Source organism: Arachis ipaensis, chromosome B9 (assembly GCF_059453495.1).
Source record: "Arachis ipaensis isolate K30076 ecotype BB chromosome B9, ASM5945349v1, whole genome shotgun sequence".
NCBI classification, from domain to species: Eukaryota; Viridiplantae; Streptophyta; class Magnoliopsida; order Fabales; family Fabaceae; genus Arachis; species Arachis ipaensis.
Window position 1 is genome coordinate 41,324,694 of NC_142444.1, and position 13,966 is coordinate 41,338,659.

Sequence of the window (13,966 nt, forward strand, 5' to 3'; positions counted from 1 at the left end):
TTAACTATGGGAAAAAATATACATGGAATAGAAGTTGTTGATAAATGGCAAATATTTACATCATTTGTTCAATTTACAAACTACCCAGCAGTTGGATTACGCAGTTTCTATATCAGCAGAATTAATCTGACAAAACGGACTCAATAATACAGAGGATGGCTTCGACAGCCTTATAGCACTACTCTCCCTAATTGCCCGATCTCTTTCTCTATTCATCTCACTGAATAGTATCCGGGAAGCATACTCCACTCTATAGTGGTCCACCTCCTCCTACAATTAAAAAGTATATTCTGTTTAAACAGCAATATTAATTCAGTAAAGTAATACAGAGTTATATAGTTCTAAAGACAGTTACCTGTGGCCAATTATCCCATTCATACTTCCCCTTTTTGATGTTTTTCGGCTCAATTAACTCCATCTACTTCATAACATAGATAGCGCAGTCATAGCTGAAAACGAAGAAAATAAATTACAAATCTCATTTACGAAAGTTTAATGTTCAGACTCACAAATTTATACCTTGTTTTTTGGCCTGATATTTTAACATATGATGATTTAATTTTCTTCTCGTTCTCCCCTTTCTGCAGAGGTTTCCCGCCGGCATATGTTATCAATCTTGAAAATACATATCCCTTAAATAGCAAAACAAATCAGTAATACACCCGAATAAATGCACAAGATACACCCAACTAAATGGACAATATACACCCAACACAACTAACGAAATAGACCTAAATATTAAAGTAAAGAAGACAGAGGCAACTTACAGTGAATTTATTAATGTCCTTTCTCTCATCGCTTGGAGCTCTTTTGTGTAGCGGGTCAAGTATATGACATTTCCGCTTTCTTGTATTTATGAGCCATAACCACCAATGCCCCGAGTGGCAAACAGGAGCAAAAATCTGAAGGATTCCCACATTTCAACAATGTGTTATTTTATTTGGCATATAAGTAAATAAGCGTACTAACAAATTTAGCAAACGAAAACTTACATATGGATGCGAAGTTAATTTTTTTCTATCTATGAAGGGAATGAAACTCGGGTAGGCTTCCACCCTGAATTCTTTTTTCGTTTTCGGTGATACGAATTCCCCGTTTGGGTGATCCGAAACTGCCATGCACTGCAAGAATTGCGAAACAAGAAATGAAATACTAAACTTACACCCAATGGAACGTAAAAAATACACCCAAATCAATACAAAAAATACACCCAAAGTTCGGAGAAGTAACACTTACCACAATATCGGGGGGGAGACAGTATATTTGTTCTTGAAACCTCTTTTCATTTTTCTGGTTGAGGATGAGGCAGATGGCAGATACAATCTAGAAATATATGCTGAAATCAATTTTACATTAATAAGCATTGCAATTGACTTTGGTGTAAAAACATTAATGTTATTCTAATATTACCTGAGATTCTATATCACTTTTTGCCTGGAGGGATACAAGGTTCATTCTCATCAAAATGTATTCTCCTTGGCCAATCAGAGTGCACATTTCCTCATACTCGTTAGTATTGCCATCTGCATCTTCCTTCAGTCTCGTCCCCCAGATGTAGCACTTTTGTTTCATATCATCCGTAATCTGATATAATCCCCCAGGAGTTCGAAACTTTGCAGAACTTTCTCCCCCAGTCTCCCTCTGAATTTGTGGACTTTTGTTCTTCCCCTTCGCCGCACTGCTTGCTATTTTTTGGACCAAATTGTCCAATTCTTCTATCAAATTTGCAGATTCAGGAGATTTTGCCCTTTCTGTCTCCTGCGTTGACGCCCCTCCTGGCTTGAATCAGTCAATCCAAGGCTGAATGATGGCACCCCTGGATCTGTTTTAGGAACATAGGATGTTGTCCGTGCCATCATCAACAGGGCAGCAGCGTCTTCTGCGCCTGGATGATTGCGTCATCATGTATAAGAATAAGAATAAGAATAAGAATATACGGATGATAAGCAAAGAATGATTTTAGTCTGATGAACTTACATTTTAGTTGGAGCTGGGAGAACCGTGGGTGTGGTCTCTTGAAGTTGTTTGGGGGTTTCAGGAGTGCTGCACAGTTACAAAAAATTAATCACGGCGTAAAAAAAACTAATCAGGAACAATATACACCCAAACTGTTAGCTAATATACACCCAAACTCTAAACAAATATACACTCAATACTATTTCTTACGTTTCTGTAGTCCCTTCAATCTGTAGCATAGGGGTTGGTTCAAAATCTGTCTCAGTGGTTGTTTGGGATGCCGGCACAAAAACCTGAATCGGGACTCTAAACAAGAAGAAAAATAAAAGGTTAACAACGCCTTTGAAAATAATAAGGTTATAAGGTTGAAATATTATTGGAAAACTCACATTGCAAGCGCTTCCGACGGTGTCTGTTCCCTCACAACCATCATATTCGAATCAGACGGACTCAACCTAAAATACACCCAAAGAAATTCAAGAAATACACCCGAACAATTCAAAAAGAAGACAGGCTTTGTTTTTTTGAGAACTTACATACTTGCAGTTTTTGCTTTTTTTTCCTGCCTTTTTTTTCTTGAATAAAATAATAAAGGGCTTTTTTTCTAAAAAAATATATATACAGAATTAGAAGTAGAAGGGTAATAGAAGAACAAAAGTAACGGTTATTTGAAAGAGAAATTACATGCTCTGTGACGGCTGGTTTACACTACTCTGTTCTGTGCGTCCTTGAGAGGAAGGAGCATCACTTCCCAAGTTCACAGCCGGTATTCTAAAACAGAGTTGATGTTATTCAGACAAAATAAGATACAGGTATAAAATACACTCAAATGAATGCACAAGATACAACCAACCGAATGGACAATATACACCCAACACAACAAACGAAATATCCCAACTTAATAAACAACATACACCCAACTTGATCAACACAATACACCGAAATGGTTCCACAAAATACACCCAAATCATGATAACAAGATTTTATTAAATAATAAAGCTTCTTACGTTTCAGACGACACATAGCGACCTTCTGTCGATCGCAGGTCAGCTTGGTTCTCCCTGCAAAACAAGAAACAATTATTAGCATACAAAACACACCAAAATATGAAATAGACAGCCCAGCAAGACATACCCCTCTGCAGCAGATTTATCAACATTTTGCCCTAGCCATTCATCTAGCTCGTCACTTGATATTTCATATATCTCACTACATTCATAAAAGAAGACGTTAACAAAAATAATTACGATGATAGACGGTAATATAGCTTACGAGGTACTGTACCCGTCAAAGTATTGATCTTCTTTAGGAGGTGAATCCTCCACAACAACTTTTTTCTTTTTTGGTTGTGTTCTGGGTGGAAAAAAAAGAGTACCAATCAGAAATAAGAAATTAATTTTATCATAGAATAGTCGTCTAATCTAATTATATGCAAAGAAGTGCTTACTTTTTTGGTGTTGTTTTTGTTTTTTTCTTCTCCTTCTCCTTCTCTGCAGGTGATGATTCTTCACTCCTATAAGTTAATAATAGACACTTCAGTTAATACACGAAATCTTTATAATGAAGCCAAAAGAAAGGAGTAATAATTTCAGGACATTACTCATCACTTGGTTCAGATTCAGATTCTGAATCAGAATCTGACTCCTCTTGCCTCTGCTTTCTTTTTCTGGAGTCCATTCTGGAAGGCAAACAATCATTATTTAGAACATACTAAAAATACACCCAAATGAATTCACAATATACACCCAACTGAATATACAATATACATCCAACGCAGCAAACAAACACACCCAGCTTAATAAACTACACACACCCAACATGATCAACAAAATACACCCAACTCGAAAAAGAAATTACACCCAAGTATGGTACTTACTTTTTCCCCTTTTTGTTGGGGTGTTTTCTTCCTGAATCCTCTGAGTCTTTTTGAGTCTCAGACTCAGAGGTAGAAGTGTCAATGTCAGTAGCTTTTTCTGTCTCCGAAGACGATGTTGGACTCGCCTTCCTTTTTTGTTTTTTTTTTATTTCTTATTTTTTTTCTTTTTTTTCTTTTTTTTTTCATTTTTTCTCTTGCTCTTGTCTCCGCCATCTTCAAAATCCCCTGAAACATTAGATATTTTAGCTAGCAGCATTCAGGTAAATAAAATACAAGCAACATATTATGTTTACTTACCAAAATTTGCTCTCTTTCTGCAGTCATTCTTTCCACCAACTGCTCCTTAGTCCAGTTGGCAATCCAAGACTTTGGTGGTCTTTCAGCCCTCTTCTTGCCTTTGTTTTAAGAAAAATGAAAGTATATTATCATCAGGGCAAAGAGGCAACCATCAATTGCCTTGTTCTTCTTCTCCTGGTAGTCTGTGATGCCCTTGATCAAGAAAGTCAAAACATGCCCCCCCCCCCCAGTTTCTCTCCGATATGCCGTCCATCTTAAAAATTGGGGCCAGGTGCACGGGTGATATTTTGTTTATCGTCGTTGGCAAAAGGAACGCCATCTGTATGTAGAGGATGAATATCCTCTTGAACATCAGGCGTTCCTCTTCGTTGCCAACGCCGATTTCCATCATTTCATCGGTAAGACTTTTGAGGGTCTTACCCTGGAATCTTCTATAAATTATTTTGTCATCATCAGAAAGTTGCTTATACTCAACTTTCTCAGGAAACAGATTTCCTACAAAAAGGAAAACAAAAAAGTATCAAAGTCGGTTCAAATACACCCAAGCATCAACCTTAAATACACCCAAGCATCAACTTAATATACACCTATAATTTTGAGCTAGTTACCTGTTGCATTGATGCCAAGCGCATCACCTATTGTTTTTGGTGTTATTTGGAAAGAACCATATCCTGTCTTCAGTCTGATCTCCCCAAGTTTGAAGTTGTTTGTCAGTTCCCTTAAGAGTTGGTGATCCACCCTGAGTGGTGGGATGTGCATCAACCCACCGAATCCGAGATCCCTCACAATTGCCTTCTTCTCCTCAGTCATGTTTCTGAACTTATCACTCAGGAGATGTGTGGCACACTTAAGGTCTTTTGTTTTGTTTCTTGCTGCCATTTTCTCTGAAACGAAAAATACACCCAAAGACATCAGTACGATACACTCATATATATGAGTCAGATACACCCATTAATAACAGTAAGATACACCCATAGATATGATTCAGATACACTCATTGATAACAATGAGATACACCCATAGATATGATTCAGATAAATCCATATATATCAGTCAGGTATCACTCAAACATGCTTCAATATCAAATTAATTGAGATATCAGTAAGATACACGCATATATGAGTCAGATACACCCATTGATAACAGTAAGATACACCGATATGTAAGAATCAGATACACCCATTGATAACAGTGAGATACACCCATAGATATTATTCAGATACATCCATATATATCAGTCAGATATCAGTCAAACATGCTTCAATATCAAGCCACATTACAAGTTCAAGCAGTATACACCCCCCAATCTACGGAATAAACCCCCAAAAATCAACAACAATAGCAGGAAAACTTAGAACAAGAACGTAGAATGACGTAGAACTTAGAAGAACGACGTAGAACTTAGAACAGTGTAACAAAGAAACAAGAAGTAAACCCTAGAAGAACGACGTAGAAGAAAAGTAAAATATACAGGAATCTTAACGAACTTACGTTGAGTATTGTTGCTTTGCTTCAGATTCTTCACGGAGAGTTTGATGGTGTTTTGATGGAGGTTTCGAAGAACGATTCGTATGTTTTGAACTTTGATTTTCGCTCGAAAATGGAAGGGTTTCCTTCTTTTCGAAGCGTTTTGAGAAGTGGAAGAAGTGGAAGAAGTGGAAGAGTTTCCCATACGTAACGGTTGTAGTGTTGAGCGCGTGATTTTGACGCGCCATGTTGTCTCTCTTTATGCGCGTGGCTTCTATTTGGGCTGGGCCAACTTGTAAGCTTGTAAGCTTGTATGTGTAGCCCAGCCCTAATTTATTATAATTTATATTAATTTGATTTGGTAGTATTTTTTAATTTATTTATTTTAATATTCTGTTAGTATTTTTTAATTTATTTCTTTTAATTTATTAAACCAAATTTATTGTGTGTACTAATTAATTAATTTGATTAATTTATTAGTCATTAAAATAATAAATCTATGAATAAAATAGGCAACTGAGATATTTTTAACTAATAATTAAATCAAATCATATATATTGAGTAAAATTCAAATCATATGCATTAATGACTAAATTAAAATAAGATAATTTCTTATTTATTCAAGTTGAGTGAATAAATATAAATTACTTTTGTTAGATAATCATAGTGTTCTGGTCTACTATACAGAGATGGCCTAACAAAATTATAAGAATCGTGATTTTTATCACTCTTGCTATTTCTACTCTTCGTTTCTTTTTCTTTTTTTTTTCTTTATGTACAATTTCTTTTATGTATAAATGGACCAAAAATGAGAAGGTACGGATGAGTGTTTTATTGATTATTTGTTTGATGAATATGTCTCATAAATATGACATGTTTATGAGAGTGTTTAGCGAATTATTACATTTAACTCATTAAATACAATTTATTATGATAAATTAACTATATCAACTAATTGATTTGATTAGATATTTAAATATCACATAATTTATTACAAATTAAAATTATAATTTATATCAATTTAATTTGGTAGTATTTTTTAATTTATTTATTTTAATATTCTGTTAGTATTTTTTAATTTATTTTTTTAATTTATTAAACCAAATTAATTATACTAATTATCTGTATTAATTAATTAATTAGATTAATTAATAATTAAAATAATAAATCTATGAATAAAATAGGTTCTCGAGATATTATTTACTAATAATTAAATAAAATCAAATGATATTTATTGAGCTAAATTTAAATCATGTGAATTAAGGACTAAACTAAACTGATATGATTTTTTACTTATTCAAATTGAATGCAATAAATGAAATTAATTTTGTTAGATAATCATGGTCTTTTGGTCTTCTATATATAGATAGCCACACAAAATTATAAAAATCATCATTTTTATCGCTTTTGCTATTTCAACTCTTTTTTTTATGTATAAACGTACTCAAAAGGAGAAGGCCAAGTATGGATGAGTGTTTCATTAATTATTTGTTTGACAAATATTATAGTCTGAAATATTACGGGAACAAATATTAAAACTTCCTCAATACTATCAGTCGTAGTGTATGATAGGTGTTCTATAATTTTTTTGGATTTGATTGTTTCTTTATTATTATATGTTGTTCTGTTTAATTTATGCTAAAAAGACTTATGATAATTATCTTATCGTGGTAGTGTAAAAGTTGTAGGTATTATATTTATTTTGTAAGCTCTTAAATCTCATATCCTTGATGGATATTTGTGACTAAATAATTATTAAAAAAAATTAGTTTAATATCTATTTTATATTCTATTTAAATTATAATAGTGAGCAAATATTTTTTTTCAAAATAAATAATGCAATTTTTCATAAAAATAACATTTAAATAATTGTAAAATTATACCACAGATGATGATAAATATCTTGCCATTAGATCTACTGCTATAAAATAAATGTTTAGGAATATTATATTGTATTATATAATTTAGTTATATTTTTCTTATCTTCAATCTATATTATTTAGATTGGCATATTTTTAAAAAGGGTTGTTCAATTTTTTAAAAATTATCAAAATCAAATAAGTTACAGACTAATTAATTAGGTTGATTAAATATCTAGATATTTTATTATAATTTAATATAATTTAATTTATATAGATACATGATTTTTACAGTTTATTGTTTATTATAATAAATTTTAGAGATAATTTTTGCAAGTTATAATTTATTTTTTTATCTGCATATCAACTTTCAAGAATAATTTTTTTAATTTTGTATTTATAAATAAATTATTTTCTACTTTAATATATGAATTTTTTTATTGCGCAATTCAGTTTAACAAAAATAAATTAATTTATGAAAATTTAAATTTGAGTGCTTGCTATGGTTAAACTCAAACTTTAATTTATTTAATCATATTATTATATAAATATTAAATTCTTTGATTAAACACTTATTTGATTACGAAATAATATTACATGTTACTTTCATATTGACAATTAAATTTCAGTTACTACACAAATATTATATTTTAGGTAATTGTCTATTTTTTTGTTATTTTGAAAATTATTATATAATTTTAAGATTATTTAATTATGTTTATTTTTTTAAAAGTATTATCATTATTGAAGAGTAACTAATGTTTGTGATAGTCTAAAATTGAAAAATAAAAATACAGAATATTAATATACTGAGTTTTTTAAGTATAAATCTTGAAGTAAATATATGTAATTATAATTAATGATCATAATTAGAAGTCTTTATTTTATTTCAATTTTTTCATGACATGTTTATCTTAAATTTTATTTCTTTATTAATTAGTATTTTTTTGTACATTTAATTGTCATTAATTTATATAAATTAAAATGTATAACTTAAAAAAATAGATACGTGTCTAAAAAATAAAAAAATATTTTTTTTTGTTAATAAAAAATTTATGTCGCTTTAGCTTTTTTTTTTTGGCATCATATATTATATTTTTACTATAATTAAAAGTTAGAGATAAATTATTAAATATAAATTTGTAAAAAAAAATATAATAATTAATGAATTATCCTAATCACATTTAAAGGTATTTAAGTTATTTTCATATAATAAAAATGATATGCTTCAAAAAATATTTGTATATAATTTACCAACAAATATATGAGATATTTATAATAATTTTTATTTTTAATAAAAATATTATTGTATTAAAGTGATGCATTTTAATATAAGTTTACTCTATTATAATTTTTTCTCTTCTTACTTTTTCTTCCAACCAAATAAAAGAAAACTTTTCTTCTAATTTTTTTTTCATTCATTTTTTCTTCATCTAAATAACACACACAAAAATATACATTTCTTTTTATTTTCTTTCCTCTCATTTTCTTTCTTTTCAATTTCTTTCCTCTTATTTTCTACCCTATATCCAAACAATAACTTAGTGTTTATCCATTTATCTTTTATAAATATTGTCATAACAAGGATACATGTGACTTTATAAAAATGATATAACCTAAACTTTGATTATCTGAGAATTTATTGAGTGGCTAAAATAGCTCCATGTCACGAACCAATGAATGCTAGCAATAGAGATGATCATAAAAACAGCCGAAATAGATATTTGCAGGGATTACTCATATTTTGGGACTAGACGGGGACTCGTGAAATCCTCACAACCTGCCACGTGAAAATGGATGGGGACTAGAGGTGGCAAACGGGCCAAAACTCATCGGACTGGCCCACATAACCCGCCAAAAAAGGCAGGTTGGGCTGAAATTTTGAGACCGCCAAACTTAAAAAGCCCGCCTACCCCGCACTGTCTAATCCATGGGATTTGGCGGGCTTCGACGGGGCGGGGGCGAGGCGGGGCAGGCTTCCCCGCTGGGCCAAGCTTTTATTTTGTCAGGGCCATTTTTTTTACAAATTTCTATGATGTTATTGATCTATAAGAGGATTAAGATCCTAATTGAAGATGTTCTAAGTTATATTTTGGATTATGCTTTATATTTGATTGATTATAAACTTGAAGATATTTAATTATATATTTTGTACAATATTTGTTTTGCTTTGGACAATGTTGGTTTTATTATTTTGTTTCAAAAAAATTGGTTTATAATTATATTTATTACATATTTATATTTATAAAGACTTTAATGTGTGTAAATTTAAAAATTATAATTTTTGTATATTTTTAGAAATTATAAATTTATTAAAATTGTTGTAAAATTATATATATTGTTTAATATTTAATGGTTTATAAAAAAAATGAAAGTCCGCCAACCCGCCAGCCTACCATTAGGCGGGACAGGGGAAAAATTTAGGACCGCCTTACTAGGCAGGGTGGAGAGGGCCAACCCACCAGATGGCGGGCTTTTGGCGAGACAAGGCGGTTTTTCTATTTGGCACCCCTAATGGAGACATGGACAGAAGTACCTGCCTCATAAAACCTATTAAATATATGCGAATATGAAATTATTAATTTATTCTAATTTGTATATTCATAAATTCATTTCTTGAATTTAGTAACCATAATTTCTGCTTTGAATTCGAATTTTTTCTTTTTCTTCCAGACTCATTCTGAGCCTCGATTCACTTTCTCTCTAACTCACTTTCTCTGCCTCTCAAGTCCGTCATTACGTCGCTCAGTATCGTCCTAAAAAATTATGTTATATTATTATGTTGGAATATGTTTTTATGTTTTCTTCTTTTAAAATATTATTTTTCATAACGAATATGTTATAAATTGTGTTGAATTATATTGAATTGATTATTTTATGATTATTATATTATATCAAAAGTTTTCAAAAAATATTCGTAGATACTCGAGGAGATCTGTGTTCTTTAAAGGGTAATTAAACAGGAACTTGCAATGACGGAGAAGGAATATGGGCATTTTTTTTAAATAGGAGTGAGGGATAGGAAGGGGGCTTCTCACGCTTTCCTGAGTACTCATTACCATATCTAACTAGCAATGAAAATCCAATCTAAACCGATTTAAGAGATGACGCATGGACTTCATCTGCATTGGGCGTTTAAGGTAATGAATTGCTAAGTCGGATTTGGGACCCTAACAATGAAATTTAGTTGATCTTGCTTGCATTGATGTTTTACTAGGCCCAAATATATCTTTGATTAATATTTTGAGTCATTGTTATAACAAATACTATACTATTTAATATTATAACACTTAGTATATGTAAAAGTTAGATATATTTACAAGACATATTTTAATTCAAATTAAAAAAATTAATTATCTCTTTTTTAGTTTTAAATATTATTTTTTAATGTAACAAAAAAGTGAAAATAATAATAATCACTCACATAATTAAAATAGATAATCTTAATATATATATACCACTATATATATCAAGGATGATTATATATGATATATAATTTTTTTTCTTTTCTGTAAGGACTATTTATATAATTTATTGAACAATTTTTTCATCTTAATATTTAATAAATTTAACATACAAAATATTATTTAACATATAAAATAAGTAACTTAAGTCATCATCTAGGACAATAAGTATAATAGTACAAATACTTATTTATTAATAGCAAAAAAATATGTAAATAGTATAAATTGATAATTTTTTTAGTATAAAAGTAATAATAAAGGTTATGATTAAGTTAATTACATAATTAAAAAATTATGAAGAATTTTTTAAATAATAATAAAAAATAATATCACTATTTTCATATATTACAAAGTTTATGAAAAAAATTTTGGATAATAAATCAATTCTCAATAGATTATACATTAATTCTGTCAAAAAAATAAATAATCAATACATTGAATATTATTATTTACATACTAAATAATATATATTATCGATTATTAAGTTTATAATCAATTTTTAACTCAATTTTTTGTAATTAAAATTTAAATGATTAAAATTATTAAATGCTGAATATTTTGCATCTAACTAATATATTTTTTTATTGAAATTAAAAAGGATGAGTTGTTAATCAATTCTAAATTTAAATTTAAATTTGAGTAAGAAGATAAAAAAATATTTTAAATTTTATCTCACTAACCAAAATTAATTTTAAGATAAGAAATTACTTTGTACATTATATATATTGTAGGATAGTATGGTTATTTGCTATTTTTTAATGGTAAATATTGTCAAATAAAATGGTGTAAGAAATTAGAAAAAAATATATTTACAAGTTTAGAAAATATTAATTTATTTTTCAATAGAATAAATTATATATTGAATAACAAAAGTTGTTATTGGGTTCTTTTCACACTAACTAATACTCAACGATGGTGTTTCGGTACACCATGTTACCAAGAAATATTAATCGATCTAATAACTTTTGTAATGATATAAGTTTATGAATTTGAAAATTTAAAAATCATTTCGTAAAATGTGAAGTTTTAACAAGTAAACAATGTTGATCATATTGTTTTGACTTCAAGAATGAATATGGTACCAACAAATAAAATTGTCCCAAGTAAATTTCAACAAAGACAAAAGTCCATAAGTATTGCTATTAATGAAAAATTAATCTATTTTAAAGACAATACAATTTTTTCTACGGATTTCCTAACTCGGCAAATCAATGACTAATCCACCGCATATTGATGCTCTATTTATTAAGGGTCTATCGCTAACTAATGGATTATTATACACACAATGCAAGATTCGAACGACAAATACTTACTTAAGCGGACAAATGAGATGACCATTCAACTAATCTAAATTGATTAAAACAAATATTAATTATTTTTAATATTTTTAAGTTGTAAAATATTTATAATAATAATTACTATAGATATTTTTCATTTAAATTTTAATAAAAAAATTTATATAATTTTATGTATTACCCGTGCAGGACACGGGAACATACACTAGTTGCAAAGTATAAAAAAATATTAGAGACAACGGAATATTATTTTTTCGTAAATTAAATATATCCAACAATTATAAATCTAATTAGATATCTTTGACTGCATATTTTTGGAAGTAATATTTCATAATTTTAACGTTGTTGACACAAAAAGAACTTAATTATAAAATTAAAAGCAATGCAAGGATCTAATTGAAAGAAAAAAGTACAAAGATCTAATTGCAAATTTAGTGAAACTAAGTTAAATAATAATAATAATAGAACAAATTTCTACGTCCAAGCAAAATACTTAACAAGTCTAACCAAGTTGTTATAACCGCTTTTCAAATCATGCGCCTTCTTCTCCGTTTCCTTCTTCTTCTCCTTCTCCATTTCCTCCTCCTTCTTCCCTCATTCTTCTTCTCTTTCGTTAGCGTTATCACCAACAACACCAATATTTTGCTAACATCTTTATTGGTTATGATTTCTTTAATGTCATTATTAAATAATTTCGGTTCATTTTTTAGTTTATTTCGGTTCATTTGTGTGTTAATTGAGATTTACTTGATGCTGCTGATAAATATTGACTAAATTTTTTATTCCTTAAGTAATTTCAGTTTATTTCTTAGTTTAATTGAAGTTTATTTGGATCCAGAAATGAATTCGATGTGTGTTTTGTTGATGATGGAGTCATTTTGACTAATTGTTCAAAACTAAACTAATTTTGGTTCATTTGTATGTTAATTGAGGTCCACTTGATGTTGCTGATAAGTATTGACCAAATTTGTTAGCAAAGAAGAATGAAGTTATTCATTATCACTTTATTCAATTGCATTAGATTCCACTCCATTCCATTCAATTAGTCCAGTTTTGAACAAACAGTCAAAAAGACTCAATCATCAATAAAACACATCGAATTCATTTCTGGATCTAAATGAACCTCAAATTAACTAAGAAATGAACCGAAATTACTCAAGGAATAAAAAACTTGGTCAATACTTAACAGCAGCATCAAGTGAACCTCAATTAACACACAAATGAACCGAAAATAGTTCAATTTTGAATAAGTAGTCAAAAAGACTCAATCATCAACAAAAACACACCTCAATTAAACTAAGAAATGAACTGAAATCACTTAAAGAATAAAAAATTTGGTCAATACTTATTAGCAGCATCAGGTGAACTTCAATTAACACACAAATGAACCAAAATTAGTTTAGTTTTGAATAAGCAATCAAAAAGAGTCAATCATCAATAAAAACATATCGAATTCATTTCGGAATCCATATGAACCTCAATTAAAATAAGAAGGAAAAGAAAAGACGCAGCAACAACAGCCGCAATAAAAGAATAACGATTGAGAAAAAATACTCAAAGAAGAAGAAGGAGGAATGCGAAGAAGAAGGAACAATGCGAAGACGAAGAAGAAGGAACGCGAAGACGAAGAAGGAATAACGCGAAGAAGAAGAAAGAACGCGAAGACGAAGAAGGATATGTTGGGGTTAGTAAAGCGCGTGTGTACACACTGGTGTAATTAAAGTGGTTTCTGTTGAGTTTGAGCCAACTTAG

General features: G+C 29.6%; 2 protein-coding genes across 2 annotated transcripts; both read right to left on the bottom strand.

The window, feature by feature from the left end:
• Positions 1-443: 443 nt before the first annotated feature.
• On the bottom strand, positions 444-1,572 carry LOC110267340 (uncharacterized). The gene is made up of 6 exons (XM_088498936.1): positions 1,411-1,572; positions 1,237-1,323; positions 993-1,121; positions 768-902; positions 546-632; positions 444-449 (listed from the first exon to the last, which is right to left on the bottom strand). The coding sequence occupies exons 1-6, from the start codon at positions 1,570-1,572 to the stop codon at positions 444-446; spliced, it is 606 nt and encodes a 201-aa protein (XP_088355062.1).
• A 2,708-nt stretch (positions 1,573-4,280) lies between these two features.
• Positions 4,281-5,801, bottom strand: LOC148544420 (uncharacterized). The gene is made up of 3 exons (XM_088498195.1): positions 5,621-5,801; positions 4,738-5,013; positions 4,281-4,624 (listed from the first exon to the last, which is right to left on the bottom strand). Exons 1-3 carry the CDS (start codon positions 5,799-5,801, stop codon positions 4,281-4,283), a joined length of 801 nt encoding a protein of 266 aa, XP_088354321.1.
• Between the last annotated feature and the right edge of the window lie 8,165 nt (positions 5,802-13,966).